We start from the raw sequence: 19,962 nt of genomic DNA on the forward strand, positions 1-19,962 counted from the left end.
ACTCGTACCCTAAGTAGTTTCCAGGAACATAACCTGGAACCTCCGCGTCAGTAGCTAGCTACATTGAGCACTACCGTATTTTACGAACTAAAATACGCACCTTTTTCTTCGAAATATTGACTTCAAAATTCAGGTGCTTCCTATACTTGAAACTTATATAAAATTTATATAAAAGTTAAAATTCCCGCAAGTCTTAAAAATTGCCATATATTCGATGCAGCGGGAAACCTATCTCTATCTGGCAACACTGAATTCAACTGGGAGCAGCGGTGTTCCGACGATGAACATGAGTTGCGGGGATTCACAAGCCTGCTAATACAGTGTCCCTACCACCCCACCATTAAAAATCCGGAATACTGTCTAGCCTATGATGAAATACTGTAGTTACTGTATACGGTGCCAGTGAACTTGAAATGAAAGTGATTTGTGTTATCGGTAAGAGCGCAATATTTTTGTAGCTAGTTTCGTAATGGAAAAATAAAAGGTATTCATAGCAGCTGAGTGGCTTATCGACCCTTCACAAACAGAAAAAAACCATTCGCGATTGGCGGGCTAGTAAAGAGGAAATGGAAAAAAAATGAAGAAGACTGAAGGTGCAAATAGAGCACTGAATGCGACATGGCCAAAACTAGAAAATGACGTATCGAAATGGATTCAAGGACATCGTCAAAATGGGATTGGAATTAACACAGGAATACACGCTCGTAAGCTAGCACTACTGTGGCACTTAACAGACTTTAAGGGTGGAGTTTGGTTGGTGCTACAGGTTTATGTAGCGTCATGGACTTAGCATGCGAACCAAAACGAAATTATTTCAGAAAATGCTACAAGAGTATTAAGGGAAAATATTGTATTTCCATCGCTTTATTATTCAACATCGAAAGAAAACAATGTGGAACTAATCCAAATAGCGAATATTGACAAAACTCCTCTGACATTTGATGTACTGAGTGATACAACTGTTGCCATGGAAGGTGCTAAAACTGTAGCTATAAAAACAAGTGGACATGAAAAAATGCATTAAATTGTTGTCCTTTCATGTTGTATCGACGGTATTAAACTTAATCCAACGATCATTTTCAAGCGCAAAACAGTGTCAAAAGCACATACATGACAAGGGTTGGATGGACGAAACTTGTATGAAATTGTTGATTAACAGAGTGTGGGAGAGAAGGAAAGGTTCTTTATTGAAGTAGTGTTCTCTTCTTGTACCATATCTGTTTAATAGTCATTAGAAAAATTCTGTTGAAGAGAAATTCTGTTGAAGAGAAATTGAAACAGGGAAGTATGGAGCTTCCTGTTATTCCGCGAGAGCTTACTCCACAAATGCAACCTCTTGATGTCTCGAAAAATAAACCTTTTATAGTATATATGAGAGAGGAATGGAACAAATGGATGATGGGTGAAATCCAACATGAATTCACGCCGAAGGGAGCTTTAAAACGACCTTCAATCAAAGAAGTGCGTCAGTGGATAAAACAGTCGTGGTCTAGAGTGAGATAAGATATTAATGTTGAATGTTTCAAGAAGTGCGGCATAAGTAACTCTCTCGATGGCATTGAAGACCATCTTATATACGAAGCGGACAACGATGACGACGAAAAAGAGGAAGAAGAAGAAAAAAAGAAGGAGAAAGGTCAGATGACAATTTTCAGATATTTTAAGGGATCAGTTCTCTTAAATTTTTTTGTAGTCTGGTTTTGAAATTTAATAATAAAAATGGTAAAAAAATTAAAATTTCTTAAAAATTAAGGTGAATCTTATAGTCCGCAGCGTCTTGCAGTCCGTAAAATACGGTAGATGATTGAGGTGGGCAGTAATAATACTCAGACGCATGTGGCAGATTTAGCTATAATTACCACCTCCGAAAAATTAATTTGTTATCTCCTAAACTATTTGACAACGTCACCTCTGAGAAATAATTACGATCAGTTGACAGCATAGCAGCTGAGGAGAGCTCCGCCTACCATCCTAAGGAAACCATGGGTCTGATAATGGTTATGTAAAAATAACCGAAACCGGTTACCTATGTCATTGAGACATAAATGGTGTGATCAAGACTGAACTTTAGTCAAAATATAATAATCTATTGATCACTGTATTCCAAAAATGTTTACCAAAAAAATTACGAGCTATTGAGCAATAGAAAGTCGCAGGACTCCAACATCCACCGGATACACTGGAGAGAGTGAGTGGTTTGAGTCCGTGCCGAAAATTTCTAGTGGGATTTCCTGCCACACGGTACACAACGTTACGTAAACGTGCGTTGCCTATGTAGCCTTTCTCTTAGCGGCACCGGTTCTGGCGTATTTAATCAGAAACTGCAGTGTAATGTTCCCAATGTTAGTGGACATGTAACGATTTACTTGTTTAGCTGCAACGTCTTGGAGTATTTCTACAAGTTTTATGATTTTTAGTTATGTTTGAAGCGATCTTAGATTTCGGCAGATCTGTGACACGACAAAAATATCATTATGTTAATTTGGAATCCCCTCCCGCGATCCTGTTCTAGCCATGCCGAAAGCTCCGTAGTGTCTATTGTCCAGTGTCCATACTCCACAATCATATTATTTGCTAAAGTTTCGACAGAGATATGTCGTATCATCACTGAGCACAGTTCCTCCACTCCTCATACTTCTCACAATCAGAATTTTTTCGTGTTAGCCTCCGTCTTTAGCCGGCCGCGGTGGCCTCGCGGTTAAGGCGCTCAGTCCGGAACCGCGTGCCTGCTACGGTCGCAGGTTCGAATCCTGTCTCGAGCATGGATGTGTGTGATGTCCTTAGGTTAGTTAGGTTTAAGCAGTTCTAAGTTCTACGGGACTGATGACCACAGATGTTAAGTCCCATAGTGCTCAGAGCCATTTGAACCTCCCTCTTTCAAAGGTGCTCATACGGCACAGAAAGTCTAAAAATAAGCTTACTTTTAGACAGCACTTTTGCAAATGGAGATTAATTATTTGCCTTTCATTATTGTTTGTTCCATAATAAATCCAAATTACGGTTGTTGAAAGGAATGTCACTAACGTCAAACAATGAGAAATACGTTTGATATTATTTAACTGCACCGTTACTATCTTTGTAAAATTGTGATTATTGTCACCTTACCCCTGACAATTTGTATGTAGGTCGCAGAAAAATCGACATCCTTTTAAGTTGCATCATCGAACTTTCCTTGGTTGAGGAAGAATTTGTACAGAATTTTGACCGTAGTTCGAAGAAGCCAATTTTTATGTTATGTTCGGCGCCTTTCCGTTATGGTCTGACATATAAATGAAATCTTCACCGAATGGTATGTTATCTGCCCCACGTACGGGCTAATATTTTGACACTTCTTACGATGTCTTAAATATACAAATGAGTTGGGCTTGTCTGGCAAGATGGAACTGGTCATGTTAGTACAGATGGGAGCCTATACAGAAAAAAATCAATGATTGTTCTACAAATCAAGTAAAATAATAATTAAAGAAAAAGAAAAACTACAACAGTAATAACAAAATCGTGTGGCCTTCATTTTACACTTTCTCTGGTACAGGGTTATAAACACAAAATCAAATAGGGGTAATGCAGGAGTAGGTTTAATAATGAATAGGAAAATAGGAATGCGGGTAAGCTACTACAAACAGCATAGTGAACGCATTATAGTGGCCAAGATAGATACTAAGCCCACACCTACTACAGTAGTACAAGTTTATATGCCAACTAGCTCTGCAGATGACGAAGAAATTGAAGAAATGTACGATGAAATAAAAGAAATTATTCAGATAGTGAAGGGAGACGAAAATTTAATAGTAATGGGTGACAGGAATTCGAGTGTAGGAAAAGGGAGAGAAGGAAACATAGTAGGTGAATATGGATTGGGGCTAAGAAATGAAAGAGGAAGCCGCCTAGTAGAATTTTGTACAGAGCACAACTTAGTCATAGGTAACACTTGGTTTAAGAATCATGAAAGAAGGTTGTATACGTGGAAGAACCCTGGAGATACTAAAAGGTATCAGATAGATTATATAATAAGACAGAGATTTAGGAACCAGGTTTTAAGTTGTAAGACATTTCCAGGGGCAGATGTGGACTCTGACCACAATCTGTTGGTTATGACCTGTAGATTAAAACTGAAGAAACTGCAAAAATGTGGGAAATTAAGGAGATGGGACCTGGATAAACTGAAAGAACCAGAGGTTGTACAGAGTTTCAGGGAGAGCATAAGGGAACAATTGACAGGAATAGGGGAAAGAAATACAGTAGAAGAAGAATGGGTAGCTCTGAGGGATGAAGTAGTGAAGGCAGCAGAGGATAAAGTAGGTAAAAGGACGAGGGCTGCTAGAAATCCTTGGGTAACAGAAGAAATATTGAATTTAATTGATGAAAGGAGAAAATATAAAAATGCAGTAAATGAAGCAGGCAAAAAGGAATACAAACGTCTCAGAAATGAGATCGAGAGGAAGTGCAAAATGGCTAAACAGGGATGGCTAGAGGATAAATGTAAGGATGTAGAGGCTTATCTCACTAGGGGTAAGATAGATACTGCCTACAGGAAAATTAAAGAGACCTTTGGAGAGAAGAGAACCACGTGTATGAATATCAAGAGCTCAGATGGCAACCCAGTTCTAAGCAAAGAAGGGAAGGCAGAAAGGTGGAAGGAGTATATAGAAGGTTTATACAAGGGTGATGTACTTGAGGACAATATTATGGAAATGGAAGAGGATGTAGATGAAGACGAAATGGGTGATACGATATTGCGTGAAGGGTTTGACAGAGCACTGAAAGACCTGAGTCGGAACAAGGCCCCCGGAGTAGACAACATTCCATTAGAACTACTGACGGCCTTGGGAGAGCCAGTCATGACAAAACTCTACCAGCTGGTGAGCAAGATGTATGAGACAGGCCAAATACCCTCAGACTTCAAGAAGAATATAATAATTCCAATCCCAAAGAAAGCAGGTGCTGACAGATGTGAAAATTACCGAACTATCAGTTTAATAAGTCGCAGCTGCAAAATACTAACGCGAATTCTTTACAGACGAATGGAAAAACTGGTAGATGCGGACCTCGGGGAGGATCAGTTTGGATTCCGTCGAAATGTTGGAACACGTGAGGCAATACTGACCTTACGACTTATCTTAGAAGAAAGATTAAGAAAAGGCAAACCTACGTTTCTAGCATTTGTAGACTTAGAGAAAGCTTTTGACAATGTTGACTGGAATACTCTTTTTCAAATTCTAAAGGTGGCAGGGGTAAAATACAGGGAGCGAAAGGCTATTTACAATTTGTACAGAAACCAGATGGCAGTCATAAGAGTCGAGGGGCATGAAAGGGAAGCAGTGGTTGGGAAAGGAGTGAGACAGGGTTGTAGCCTCTCCCCGATGTTATTCAATCTGTATATTGAGCAAGCAGTAAAGGAAACAAAAGAAAAATTTGGAGTAGGTATTAAAATTCATGGAGACGAAGTAAAAACTTTGAGGTTCGCCGATGACATTGTAATTCTGTCAGAGACGGCAAAGGACTTGGAAGAGCAGTTGAACGGAATGGACAGTGTCTTGAAAGGAGGATATAAGATGAACATCAACAAAAGCAAAACGAGGATAATGGAATGTAGTCAAATTAAATCGGGTGATGCTGAGGGAATTAGATTAGGAAATGAGACACTTAAAGTAGTAAAGGAGTTTTGCTATTTAGGAAGTAAAATAACTGATGATGGTCGAAGTAGAGAGGATATAAAATGTAGACTGGCAACGGCAAGGAAAGCGTTTCTGAAGAAGAGAAATTTGTTAACATCGAATATAGATTTAAGTGTCAGGAAGTCGTTTCTGAAAGTATTTGTTTGGAGTGTAGCCATGTATGGAAGTGAAACATGGACGATAACTAGTTTGGACAAGAAGAGAATAGAAGCTTTCGAAATGTGGTGCTACAGAAGAATACTGAAGATAAGGTGGATAGATCACGTAACTAATGAGGAGGTATTGAATAGGATTGGGGAGAAGAGAAGTTTGTGGCACAACTTGACTAGAAGAAGGGATCGGTTGGTAGGACATGTTTTGAGGCATCAAGGGATCACAAATTTAGCATTGGAGGGCAGTGTGGAGGGTAAAAATCGTAGAGGGAGACCGAGAGATGAGTACACTAAGCAGATTCAGAAGGATGTAGGTTGTAGTAGGTACTGGGAGATGAAGAAGCTTGCACAGGATAGAGTAGCATGGAGAGCTGCATCAAACCAGTCTCAGGACTGAAGACCACAACAACAACAACATGGTAGTGTTGAAATAGTTTAAAATTTGCAATCTTACGACTGAAACAAGGAGAAACATATTTGAGAGAAATAAATCTGAAAAAGTGTTTTGCAATAGGAAGCGGAGCAATTCCTACGATTGCTTGTACAAGCATGGTTCTCGCTCTTGTGAAAAGAAGTTATCGGAGCGTCAAAGTGTCTCAAGTGCCATTTCTGGCAACAGCAGTTAACGGAAATATCTGTTAAGATAAACAACGAATCTAAGAAAATAAACTTTATGTGATCCGCTTATCAACATATGTCCTCTCAGAATACAGTAAAAGTATCCGTGGAGCAATCGACAAGCAGATTGGATATTCACATGTGAGATATTTGATTACGATTTTTGAAATAGGTGTCGATTATTATTTTCAGGAATATAAGGGATGACGTCAGGAACCCTAACAAGCCGCCGTTCACGCAGAAAGTAGTGGTTGTGCGTTTCACTCCTTGTTAACACAACTGGGACAGAACATACGATATCAAGTTGTTTTCGGTGGGCGCCTCCACGATATTATCGATACTAGACCTTTTCAATATTTAGTTTTCCAGTGAAATATTAATCTAGTCCAGCTAACTTGTGTAACAGGCCGATAGAGCCTATTAGTAAGACGTATAGCTGCAGTCTAAGAGTTCCGCATATTTCTACGCTGTATTCCCTCCAGGCCGAGTAGGACTGGCGACTTAGTGAAAGGCGGGCGCATTTGTGGAGGTAGCGATACTACTTTTACCTTGAAGCCGGAGGCCACGGGTAAGGAGGGCACTATCTCACTCTATCAGAGAGCACTGCGAGATATGGGTCTGTGGATCTTCATCTCAATTACTGCATCCTGCATCTATCTGGATGTCAGCTACAGGCTATTAAGACTGTAAACGTCCCGTATACTTGAGATTCTTGCCGTGTATGCTTCGGCATAATGACGAGACTGTTGAAATAACGTAACTGAAATCTTAGCTAACTAACCCATTCCCTTCCTGTTCATGAATCATTCCTTGCGATTATCAGGGTAGTTCTAGACAGCAAGTTATAACCATATAATAGGTTAATTATCTATCTCAAATGATCTCACTGGGATATAAATCGCTGTCTGAAAGACAAATCGCACAGCCAAAAATATGTAATTGCAGCTGGGCATGTTAAGACGCAAAGGAATGCATCCAGATACATAGCTCCCATACTAACCAGCTAATTCCATTAAGATTACGAGAAAGGAAAACATTTGACGATGTAGAGCCATTGACGTCTTTATAGTAGTACTGCCACATAAAACCAGAGTTCACTATTAACAGGGACTTAACTATTTACGTTTTTACCATATATTGCCCCGCTTCCAGCATTAAAATATCAGAAATGATATTAAGCTAAGAGACGTATGTAATTCTCGTACGAAGCCAGTAATTCAGTGGCCTTTGTAAAAATCTAGTCGCACCGGCTGAGTCTCGTGGAATTGTTATCAGACAGCTGGAATGGTAAGGGACGGGTTAGTAACTGTCTAAAACTGCAATTACGTACTCATCGAGCAGAACAACGTGGTGAATGAAGCACAAACCGAGTACACTTTTCGGATTGGCAATCGAAAGTCTAACACTCTGTCCACCCTTTATTAGTTTACAGACAGAGTTAACCCGCCATTTAGGAGAATCCTGGGAGGACTCTCTACTTTCACATCACACAGTCAAAGGGTTTCACGGGTCAAGAACAGAAGCTTTATAGAAAGAACTAGATATTAGAATATTTGCTAAACTGTTCCAGCTCTACATTTATTCTATTCGATGACAGCGAACCGTGACTAACTCTTTTTACGGAATGCAGCTATCCTTGGCAAGTATCGGAGACGGAGAACCAGTCTTGTCGCTACAAGAGATTCTCTGAGCCAGTAGAGAGTGGAGAACACTACTTGCAGAATTTCTTACGCTGGGTGTATGTTTTAAAGCACTGCAACTAACTGACTAGCTTCGTGATTACCAAAGCACCTGCTTTTTTGCATGATTGTAAGAGCCCATTTGTAACGTCCTCAGTTACCGTCTTCCAGTTACTTAAAAATATAGTAAAAGACGAATTATGTTGGTGCATGGGCCACAGCATGAATAAATCATGGGTTACAAACTTTTGTTGCGGTAAAGAGGCGTATCGTGTCATAACAACTATTCCTTAGCTTGAGGACATATTTCTCACTAGGCAATGTGATATTTTAACAGGAGATGGAATTATGGTCCACGAACATGTATTGCATGACATTTATCTCAGATGGGAAGACCCAATTATTGTGTTTGTGGCGCACACATAACAGTTCGTAGCTTTGTAAGAGAGTGATCTTCTAACTGAAAGAAAACTGTCGATTCGTGTGGTATGTACGCCTTTCATGGCTGACGATGAGATGTTAATAATGCTTATCAAAGAATTATTAAGTGGTCCTCTGAAAATGGACACTCCCTTTATTTTGAGAAAATACGCTGTATTCAGTTCCGTACAACACAACCAGTCATACCAACAGTTGACGTAGCAAATGAACAGGAGTCAGGAGATAGGGTAAAATGTTCCACATTTTTGGGCGTACATATTGACGAAAACTTGAACTGGAAGAAGCACACTACAGAGCTTCGAAAACAATTAAGTTCAGTTGCGTTCTTCGTGTAATTGTTAGTCTTGGTAACAAACGAATCACACTTCTGATATATCATGCATATTTCCATTCACTAATGTCTTATGGAATAATTTTCTGCAGTAACTCATCAGTTAGAAAGAATGTATTGCGCAAAAGCGAGCTGTAATAATAATAATGTGTAGTGTTAGCTCGCTGTCGACATCTAGATACCTCTCCAATGAGTTGGCATTTTAACTGCACTATCACAATACATATACACTCCTGGAAATTGAAATAAGAACACCGTGAATTCATTGTCCCAGGAAGGGAAAACTTTATTGACACATTCCTGGGGTCAGATATATCACATGATCACACTGACAGAACCACAGGCACATAGACACAGGCAACAGAGCATGCACAATGTCGGCACTAGTACAGTGTATATCCACCTTTCGCAGCAATGCAGGCTGCTATTCTCCCATGGAGACGATCGTAGAGATGCTGGATGTAGTCCTGTGGAACGGCTTGCCATGCCATTTCCACCTGGCGTCTCAGTTGGACCAGCGTTCGTGCTGGACGTGCAGACCGCGTGAGACGATGCTTCATCCAGCCCCAAACATGCTCAATGGGGGACAGATCCGGAGATCTTGCTGGCCAGGGTAGTTGACTTACACATTCTAGAGCACGTTGGGTGGCACGGGATACATGCGGCCGTGCATTGTCCTGTTGGAACAGCAAGTTCCCTTGCCGGTCTAGGAATGGTAGAACGATGGGTTCGATGACGGTTTGGATGTACCGTGCACTATTCATTGTCCCCTCGACGATCACCGGAGGTGTACGGCCAGTGTAGGAGATCGCTCCACACACCATGATGCCGGGTGTTGGCCCTGTGTGCCTCGGTCGTATGCAGTCCTGATTGTGGCGCTCACCTGCACGGCGCCAAACACGCATACGACCATCATTGGCACCAAGGCAGAAGCGACTCTCATCGCTGAAGACGACACGTCTCCATTCGTCCCTCCATTCACGCCTGTCGCGACACCACTGGAGGCGGGCTGCACGATGTTGGGGCGTGAGCGGAAGACGGCCTAACGGTGTGCGGGACCGTAGCCCAGCTTCATGGAGACGGTTGCGAATGGTCCTCGCCGATACCCCAGGAGCAACATTGTCCCTAATTTTCTGGGAAGTGGCGGTGCGGTCCCCTACGGCACTGCGTAGGATCCTACTGTCTTGGCGTTCATCCGTGCGTCGCTGCGGTCCGGTCCCAGGTCGACGGGCACGTGCACCTTCCGCCGACCACTGGCGACAACATCGATGTACTGTGGAGACCTCACGCCCCACGTGTTGAGCAATTCTGCGGTACGTCCACCCGGCCTCCCGCATGCCCACTATACGCCCTCGCTCCAAGTCCGTCAACTGCACATACGGTTCACGTCCACGCTGTCGCGGCATGCTACCAGTGTTAAAGACTGCGATGGAGCTCCGTATGCCACGGCAAACTGGCTGACACTGACGGCGGCGGTGCACAAATGCTGCGCAGCTAGCGCCATTCGACGGCCAACACCGCGGTTCCTGGTGTGCCCGCCGTGCCGTGCGTGTGATCATTGCTTGTACAGCCCTCTCGCAGTGTCCGGAGCAAGTATGGTGGATCTGACACACCGGTGTCAATGTGTTCTTTTTTCCATTTCCAGGAGTGTAGCACAGCCAGAATAGGATTTTCACTCTGCAGCGGAGTGTGCGCTGATATTAAACTTCCTGGCAGATTAAAATTGTGTGTCGGACCGAGACTCGATCTCGGGACCTTCGCCTTTTGTTGGAAAGTGCGCTGCCATCTATATTTTTGCGTTCCATGTGTTATTAATTTACCAAGCTACATGAACTATCGTAAAATATAAGTAAAAACGTCCGAATCACACTGATTCAATGTTATAAGCTGCAACTCATTCATGAAGAAACACTCTCGAATATGTCTATATTTGCAGCTTATTCCGCTGAAAGCAAAAGAATATAAACACAGTTCATGCATGAGAAGCATATATTTCTGTTGTTGTCTGTTATCATAAGCACTTTCCTTGACACTTAAATTTTTTTTATAGAATCAAATGATTCGTCCGTTTTTACACAGCTATCGACTTTCTAATACATGAATATTCTTGTAAATGCAATTACTTTTGCTTCAAAAGCGAACGTGTTGAAGCTTCTTGCATCAATTGTAGAATTGGTTTCTCCTATGTTGGGAAAAAATTACGAGGGCTAATCGGAGATTAATGTCTGATGGGCTGCGAAGTGGAAATCACAGTGAAAATACGATGAAGTTTTACACAGATGTGTTGGGTATTGTCTCTAGCATGCGTCACGTTGCTCTTTTGAGTTGTGAGCGCACAGTGAGTACGTAAAGACGCCAAGAACAATAGCGTCTCCCGCCAAGTATGAGGGCCTGGTGTGAGATTTCGCCTGAATTCATGCAGCCTACAAAACATAGCTGTCATACGGTTCCTTCTGCATGACAATTCTCGATCGCACTCTGAAGGGGGAATGAAAATGATGGGAAGAATTTGGTCACCCACAATAGAGCCCCTAATTGACTCTCCCTGAATTTCATCTCTGCTCACATGAATCGCTATGAAGACAAAGTTGTGGCACAGACAACGAGCCGTAAACCATCGTAGAGAATTGACAGGAAGCGCAGGTGGCTTCCTTGTACGACGAGGGTATTGGAAAGTTGGCACAACGCTACGACAAACGTCTAAATCGGAGCACTGGCTATTATGAGAAGTAACTGGAAGGTGTAGCTAACTGTTGCAGATAAAAAATTTTTGATTTTCACAGTGGTTTCCATTTTGTGACTGATCGAACCTTACTTTCCGAATAGGCCTTGTACATTTCTTTTAACGATTTATTATCACATCTGTGTGGTTTTCCCTTAAGCTACAGTTGTGGGGTATTATTTGATACGTTAAGTAATGTAGGTATTACATTCCATATAGGTTTCCCACATACCACATTCACTGACTTGGCCGAAACTGAAGCGAACGAAACTCTGCTATGATGGATAATGTACATCTTTATGCGAAACATCAGGCCTTCTGGTGTTTACTACAAATATTTTATTATTGTAGGAAACCGACATTATCTCGTAAGCATCTGTACGTTACAAGAGAATCGTAAATAAGCAGTCCTGTGATGCACTCTTTATTATCTGCGAGGATCCTTAGAGGAAACTAAATCACATATGTATCAAATGAATTTGTAATTACGAATAAGGACTATCATCAGCTGTAAAATGGAATGACGATAGTGAAAACTCGTGTCCGACCGGGACTCGAACCCAGATTGCACACTTATCACGAACGGTCGCCTTACCATTTGGCTATCCGTGCACGACTCAAGGCCAAACCCAAACTTCCATATGTCTTAAGCCATGCGTCTACGACCAGTACTGGTACATGCATTATGTAGGAGTACTGGGTTCTACATGCACAAGCTACTTTCAAGTACAACGTCTGAGCTGTACGGGAATATGCATAATGGATGTACGAGTACCGGTCGTAGAGGCATGGCTGACAAATACACTACTGGCCATTAAAATTGCTACACCACGAAGATGACCTGATACAGACGCGAAATTTAACCGACAGGAAGAATATGCTCTGATATGCAAATGATTAGTTTTTAAGAGCATTCACACAAGGTTGGCGCCGGTGGCGACACCTACAACGTGCCGACATGAGGAACGTTTCCAACCGATTTCTCATACACAAACAGCAGTTGCCTGGTGGAACGTTGTTGTGATGCCTCGTGTAAGGAGGAGAAATGCGTACCATCACGTTTCCGACTTTGATAAAGGTCGGATGGTAGCCTATCGCAATAGCGGTTTATCGTATCGCGACATTGCTGCTCGCGTTGGTCGAGATCCAATGACTTTTAGCAGAATATGGAATCAGTGGGTTGAGGAGCGTAATACGGAACGCCGTGCTGAATCCCAACGGCCTCGTATCAGTAGCAGTCGAGATGACAGGCGTCTTATCCACATGGCTGTAACGGATCGTGCAGCCACCTCTCGATCCCTGAATCAACAGATGGGGACGTTTGCAAGACAACAACCATGTGCGCGAACAGTTCGACGACGGTGCAGCAGCACGGACTATCAGCTCGGAGACCATGGCTACAGTTACCCTTGACGCTGCATCACAAGCAGCAGCGCCTGCGATGGTGTACTCAACGACGAACCTGGGTGCACGAATGGCAAAACGTGATTTTTTCGGATGAATCCAGGTTCTGTTTACAGCATCACGATAGTCGCATCCGTGTTTGGCGACATCGCGGTGAACGCACATTGGAAGCGTGTATTCGTCATAGCCATACTGGCGTATCACCCGGCGTGATGGAATGGGGTGCCATTGGTTACACGTCTCGGTCACTTCTTGTTCGCATTGACGGCACTTTGAACATTGGACGTTACATTTCAGATGTGTTACGACCCGTGGCTCTACCCTTCATTCGATCCCTGCGAAAACATACATTTCAGCAGGATAATGCACGACCGCATGTTGCAGGCCCTGTACGGGCCTTTCTGGATACAGAAAATGGGCGACTGCTGCCCTGGCCAGCACATTCTCCAGATCTTGGGAGAATGTCTGGTCAATGGTGGCCGAGCAACTGGCTCGTCACAATACGCCAGTCACTATTCTTGATGAATTGTGGTATCGTGTTGAAGCTGCATCGGCAGCTGTACCTGTACACGCCATCCAAGCTCTGTTTGACTCAATGCCCAGGCGCATCAAGGCCGTTATTACGCCAGAGGTGGTTGTTCTGGGTACTGATTTCTCAGGATCTATGCACCCAAATTGCGTGAAAATGTAATCACATGTCAGTTCTAGTACAACATATTTGTCCAATGAATCACCTGCATTTGTTCTTGGTGTAGCAATTTTAATGGCCAGTAGTGTAGTTCCTTCAGCAATAAACTGAGTTAATTGGAGTTTGCTTTTGAGAAGGTAAAGTACGTTTTGTTGTGATTTTTAGCGCTGTGTAACGAGGACGCGAACGGCAACGTGCCGCTGGGCAAGTCGTGCAACCGGTACTGGCAGTGCCAGGGCGGCTACCCGCGGCTGCAGCGCTGCCCGGCCATGCTGGTGTTCGACCGGCGGTCGCTGCGCTGCGTGGTGCCTCCCACGGAGGACTGCGACGTGCCCACGACGCAGGCGCCGCCGCCCGAGGAGCTGGACGACCGCAACGTGCCGGGGCCCGCACGCGGCCGCGAGCAGCCGCTCGACCTGCCGCCCGGGGCCCTGCCCATCCCGCTGCGGCCTCGGCCGCGCAACTAGGCCGCACGCCGCTCTAATTTATCGTGCTCTAGCTGTAGCTCACCTCTCCTATCTAATGGACTCTCTTCTAGTGTATAAGAGAACGGGCGTGAATGGCGCGCCGTGTGCTGTTGCCCTATCCGGGCAATAGCGTCGTTTACTTCTTCCACACTTTCACATTTGAGAGGCCGCGTGTGAACGCAAAACCCGATTTTAAAAACGTTTCTTCATTGATCTGCCAACGATAGGACTCTAGCGCGTATTCCGTTAACTCTCGGCCACATGATTTGCAGCTAGTTTACCTGAAGATATCTTTAAACGATTATGTGGAGAAAAAGTCAAAAAATCGTACTCCTATCTAGAGTCAGTAATCATTCGGGTTTTTACATAGAAATGGCAACCTGTGCGAAGTGGAAGGCTTTTCTTATAACTAAATGCCAATAGTAACAAAAGCTCACCAACCGTGGGCAAAATTATTGCTATTAGATATGAAAAGGTTGAGGGAAAGAGATGAGTAGGAGGGAGCGGGGGCGTTATGACTCAGTGCTATAAGCAACACATTAACGAAACCGCCTCATTACGACTTACGTCTTTCCCCTTACCTTAAGTAAATGCTAAATTTCCGTCCAGATTTAACTACGGGTCAATATTTGTCACATTACGGTATATTTATCGAGTAAGTATTCCTTGCTGCTGCCAACAGCTTATTCGAAGAAAATAAAATTATATAGCTCGTTTTAACACCAAAAACCGACTGACTGAGTCTTGATGCACCTCACCCAAGAAGGGAATTTTGTGATATATAGTCAAACAGTAAATGAAACTTTAGACAATAGTTTTCAATCTTACGGCAGATGCCTTCCCGAAATAATTTTACTGTGGTGTATATAAAATTAAAATTAACTTTAACCGCCTGAAGATCCTCATTTTCAGTCCTCCAGTGTCTCTGTACACTTTGAAAAGTTCAAATACCCTTTACATTTTATCTTATATATGTAGACTAAATAATGTGTTACATTTTCTGTTGTGTAATTATTTGATATTCATTGTAGAATTCTCATAGTATTTACCATCACTTTATATCCGTGTTTTTCAACCGTAAAAGTCTCTTCATGTTCGTATACCTTTTCATTACTCATTAATGTTTGTCAAAGGAAACTAATGATTTCTTTTCATTCTAATTAAGACTGATTTTGTACTAGCTTTTTCCCAGCCAGCAATAGAGATAAATCGTTTTTTTTCATGTTGCTAGTTACAACTTAACAGTTCGTTGTAAATTTTTCTTGTACCCAGTATTTCACTTGTGAATATTTTCCAATTTCCTCAAGATAAATTTATTGTTACAGTTCCCATTGTCATTGTAATTCTCATTGAACATTACAATAAAAATCATAAATAGTTTTATCTGCTTGTATGTTCCTACGCACAGACCTCGCTCCTTAACTGTCAAGTCGTCTGCCAAAAACATCATTAGTGGAAAACTATAAATATTACAAATAACTGTTAGCAGGGCATTACCCTATCATTTCACGGTACTTTATTATCATCATTTTTTTAAAAATTTTGAGTGTTACCTATATAGTCAGTCTGTACATGGGAGAAGTATTGTAATAAAACTGGAGTATTACTGTGACAACGCTGCAAAGTGGCAAAAGCGTACATAAATGTTTCACTTTACTGTCAGCTTCAGGCAGTAAAGCAGCTTCATTACACAACGTATAGATCGTTATAATGTGAAATAATGTCTCCTGCTGACGTATATAACTCCTTTAAATTAAAGTAAAAAGTATACATATTTTGAACAAGTACAGACAACTACCACCCGTGTAAGACGAAATGCGGATCATCTGTATTTTTTGCCTCTGACACTGAAGGAACGGAACCCAGGCACGTGGGATCTCTATTTGATACACTTTCTTATGTGTGGGTCACAAATCTACTTACTGTTCAGTCACATTTTCTAATTTCTTCTTGTGCACGTAAAGAAAGGAGTGTTACTACCAAAATTAAGTGAGGGTATACATGCAAGTACAGTACTCCAAATACACTCTAATACAAAGAAACGACGTACAACGAAGAAGTTACGCTAACTGTTCCCAAATTGATTTTCATAGAGGTTTTCACTGAAAATGCAAAACTGTAAACATTTGAGGTCGGTGGGTGAATGTGTATGCAGCTCAATTTCACCGCACACAGGGATATGACGATACCAAGGCACAAAGTCTCTGCGAATTTCATTTCGTGCACTCAGTTGGGCAGTATCTACGCCTGCAGACAGGAGCGTTAACAATACATACATATGTCAGCATTTGAGAGAGGACGCTTAGTTGGGCTCATAGAAGCTGGTTGGAGTAATCGGCGAATCTCTCAACATTTGAATATGAGAGATGGCACTATTCAACGGTGTTGGCAGGAATGGGTGAACCCATGGCCAAATAAAGTGTCAAGAAGAAAGCCATCCACCTAGGGACGCGACAGAACGACAGAGCCGAGCAGTCGTCAGAGAGGCATTCAGAGCTCTGGTTTCACATTATCACCGATGACTACGAGGTCCTTTATGAGGCTCACAGAATGGGGGCTGAGCTCACTGCATCTCTTGATCCGACTACCATTGACCTCTGTACACCGAGATGCCCATTTGCAGTTGTGTCGAGCACGTTCGGCCAGGAATCTCGTTGGATAGAGTAGAATTGTCTTCAGCGTTAAGTCCCGCTCCGAATAGAGCCCCAGTGGCCAGCGAAGACATGTCTGAAGGAATGCCGGACATTTGGCACGCCGGACATTTGACACGCTGGACATTTGACACACTTGTCCCTTCGCCATGTAGCTTGAGTAGCGATCCCTCAGTTAAGGGACGCCCTTCCTCGTACTATTATTGCCCGCTTTCAAACCGCCGTCTCCACATCTTACTCGATACAACCACTACGTAAGGGACCTTCTTCGACGTCTTGGCAAAATACAGAGCTTCTTTTCCGAAATCGAAATATTTATAACTTTTGGGAAACGAAAGCAATACCGACGATTATGTCTGTAATTAGTTCTGCTAAGTATAAATATAGATCCCTCTGTCTATACGGTAGCTTCCTTTCACGCTTACTGATTGCGGTAGAAAAAGTCCATCGTCATGGGAGCAACAAGAAAGGAACGATGTAAAGAGAATGCGAATGTACGCTAATCGTTTCTTTTGGATCACTGCATTTTTGCCTACTTTTATTACTACAACTGCATGCCCAAAAGACAATAAGGAAAGAAGAAGTGGATATGTGAATGTGTGAAAAGAAGAACGACATACTTCATATTGATTTACACTCTAAAATGCGATATCCCTGGCGGCGAAACATTAGTTAATAAAGTGTAGCGGGACAATGTTCAAAACATGACTGAAAATACGTCCACTAAATAGAGATAAGAACATCTATGATTGACATGTCATCTAAAGTCGACGTACTATTTTAAAATGTCAGAAATAAGGAAATGAAGTAATACAGAATGCTATGCTTGTAACGTATGTTGTTCTTCTACATTGTTTAGCTCTGGTATTTACAGGGTCACAGAGAAAGTATCCCAGGTTTTGGAGGGAAAAGCCGTAATTGTATACGTATGCATAGCTTGAAGGTTTCAGGCCTTAATTATCATTAAGTATGGGAGTAGTCATTCCTTTATATGGTAACACACGGTTTTCAGTATCTATTGAATTCTGGTTAAAATGTAGGATTGTGATGTCGACCAGTAATTTGTAATAACCCTTCTTGTAGCCCGCCCTGTTGGCCGCGCGGTCTAACGCACGGCCTTCCGGGCAGGAAGGAGCGCCTGGTCCCCGGCACGAATCCGCCCGGTGGACTTGTGTCGAGGTCCGGTGAGCCGCTCAGTCTATGGGTGGTTTTCCATCTGCCAAGGAGAATGCTGGCTGGTTCCCCTTATTCCACCTAAGTTACACTACGTCGGCGACTGCTGCGCAAACAAGTTTTCCACGTACGACAGAAACAAGAAGCAGAACTTAAGAAAAATAATGTAATGTGTGTTCCAGCTCACGAGCGACATTGAAGCAGATAGTTCCTGTGACTTAGTATGGGCAGAGGTTATAGTCGACAACCGGAATAAATTAATAATTGGCTCCTTATACCGACCCCCTGTCTCAGATGAAACAGTTGCTGAACAGTTCAAAGAAAACTTGAGTCTCATCACAAATAGGTACCCTACTCATTCAATTACAGTGGGCAGTGACTTCAATCTACCTTCCGTATGTTGACAAAAATACATTTTCAGACACTATTGTAGATAGAAAACAACTTCCATAATTGTTCTAAATGTTTTTTTAAAAATTATTTTGAACAATTAGTTCACGAAGACATTCAAATTGTAAATGGTTACGAAAACACACTTGCCCTCTTAGCCACAAATAATCCTGAGCATCACGACGGATACAGGGATTAGTGAACACACAGTCGAGCGAGGCTCAATTCCGTAACAAAGAAATTCACCAAAACTAAACGCGAAATACATTTATTTATAACAGCAACTCAAAATTCGGTTGACGTCTTTCTAAGAGACAGTCTCAAATCCTTCCAAACTATGTAAGTGAAGACCATATGTGGCTTAAGTTCAAAGAAATAGTATCAACAGCACTCGAGAGATTCATAACAAGTAAAATAATAAGAGACGGAACTGATCCCCCATGGTACACAAAACACGACAGAAAGCTGCTGCAGGAGCACCGAAAAGGCAGGTATAATTCATAAAGGCAAAATCTCGAATTTGGCGAACTCTTACTGAGGCTCGAAATTTGGTGCGGATTTCAGTGCGGATGCATTTAATAGTTTACACAACGAAACTCTCTCTAGAAATGTGGTGGAAAATCCAAAGAGATTCTGGTTCTATGTTAAGTAAACCAGCAGAAAGGCTGAGTAAGCGATGAGGAGGAGGAGGACGAGGGGGAGACAAGGGACCCAACCCTTCGGAGCAGGTAAAATCATGGCAAATGTCTGGCGTGGCAAATGTCCGCACACCGTCTGGAGACGCCCTGGATGGCGGTGGGATACCAGCCTGACTGTCGCCCGCCATTCAACCCTACAACCCAAGAGTGATGGTCTGGACTGCCATTTCATTTAACAGCAGGTCTCCTTTAGTTATCATTCGCGGTACTCTTGCAGCACAGCGGTAGTATGATGATAGTCTATGCCCTGTTTTGTTACCCTTCGTGGAAAGCCATCCTGTGCTCACATTTCAGCAAGATAATGTCCTTTGGCCACGGCGACAGTTTCTCCTGCTTGTCTTCCTGTTTGCCAAACCCTAAATCGACCAGCAAAGTCGCTGGATGTCTCAGAAATTGAGAATATTGGGAACATTACTGGCAGCTCGGAGTTTTGACGATGTAACGCGCAAATTAGGCAAAAGTTGGCACCATATCTGAAGGAGGATATCCAACAACTCAGTGAATGTCAAACCGAATAACTGCTTGCGTAAGGACCAGAGATGGCAGAACGCGTTATTGACTTTCTTAGTTTGTGAAGCTCTTTCTCTTGAATAAATTCTCCGTTTTTGCTGAAATTACAAACATTTGTTTGTCTGTACACGTATATCATATCTACTGATTTTCGTACCATTCGGATAATTTATTCGTGGTGCGTCCTTTTTTTTCCCTTAGTGTATAACTCAGTATCGTTCGAATGACAGTTGGACAGGGTAAGATACACTTGATAGCATTGCGTTTGTCATAATACCGGCACTACTACGCTGCAGCCACAAGAAGGGTATTGTATTGTATGTTAACCGGGGACCTAGAAACGACGGAGAGGCTCCGTCCCCG

At 42.6% G+C, this 19,962-nt stretch overlaps 1 protein-coding gene across 1 annotated transcript in view; it reads left to right on the forward strand.

Moving 5' to 3' along the window:
* The window catches only part of LOC126297476 (protein obstructor-E-like), an 87,645-nt gene extending 72,085 nt beyond the window's left edge, over positions 1 to 15,560 (forward strand). Inside the window, exon 4 of the mRNA XM_049988350.1 lies at positions 13,876 to 15,560. Within this exon, the coding sequence (XP_049844307.1) occupies positions 13,876 to 14,177 (302 nt within the window). The 3' untranslated portion in view covers positions 14,178 to 15,560. The remainder of the gene's footprint in view (positions 1 to 13,875) is intronic.
* Positions 15,561 to 19,962: the final 4,402 nt, after the last annotated feature.

The sequence above is a fragment of the Schistocerca gregaria genome, chromosome X, assembly GCF_023897955.1.
Source record: "Schistocerca gregaria isolate iqSchGreg1 chromosome X, iqSchGreg1.2, whole genome shotgun sequence".
Lineage (NCBI taxonomy): Eukaryota > Metazoa > Arthropoda > Insecta > Orthoptera > Acrididae > Schistocerca > Schistocerca gregaria.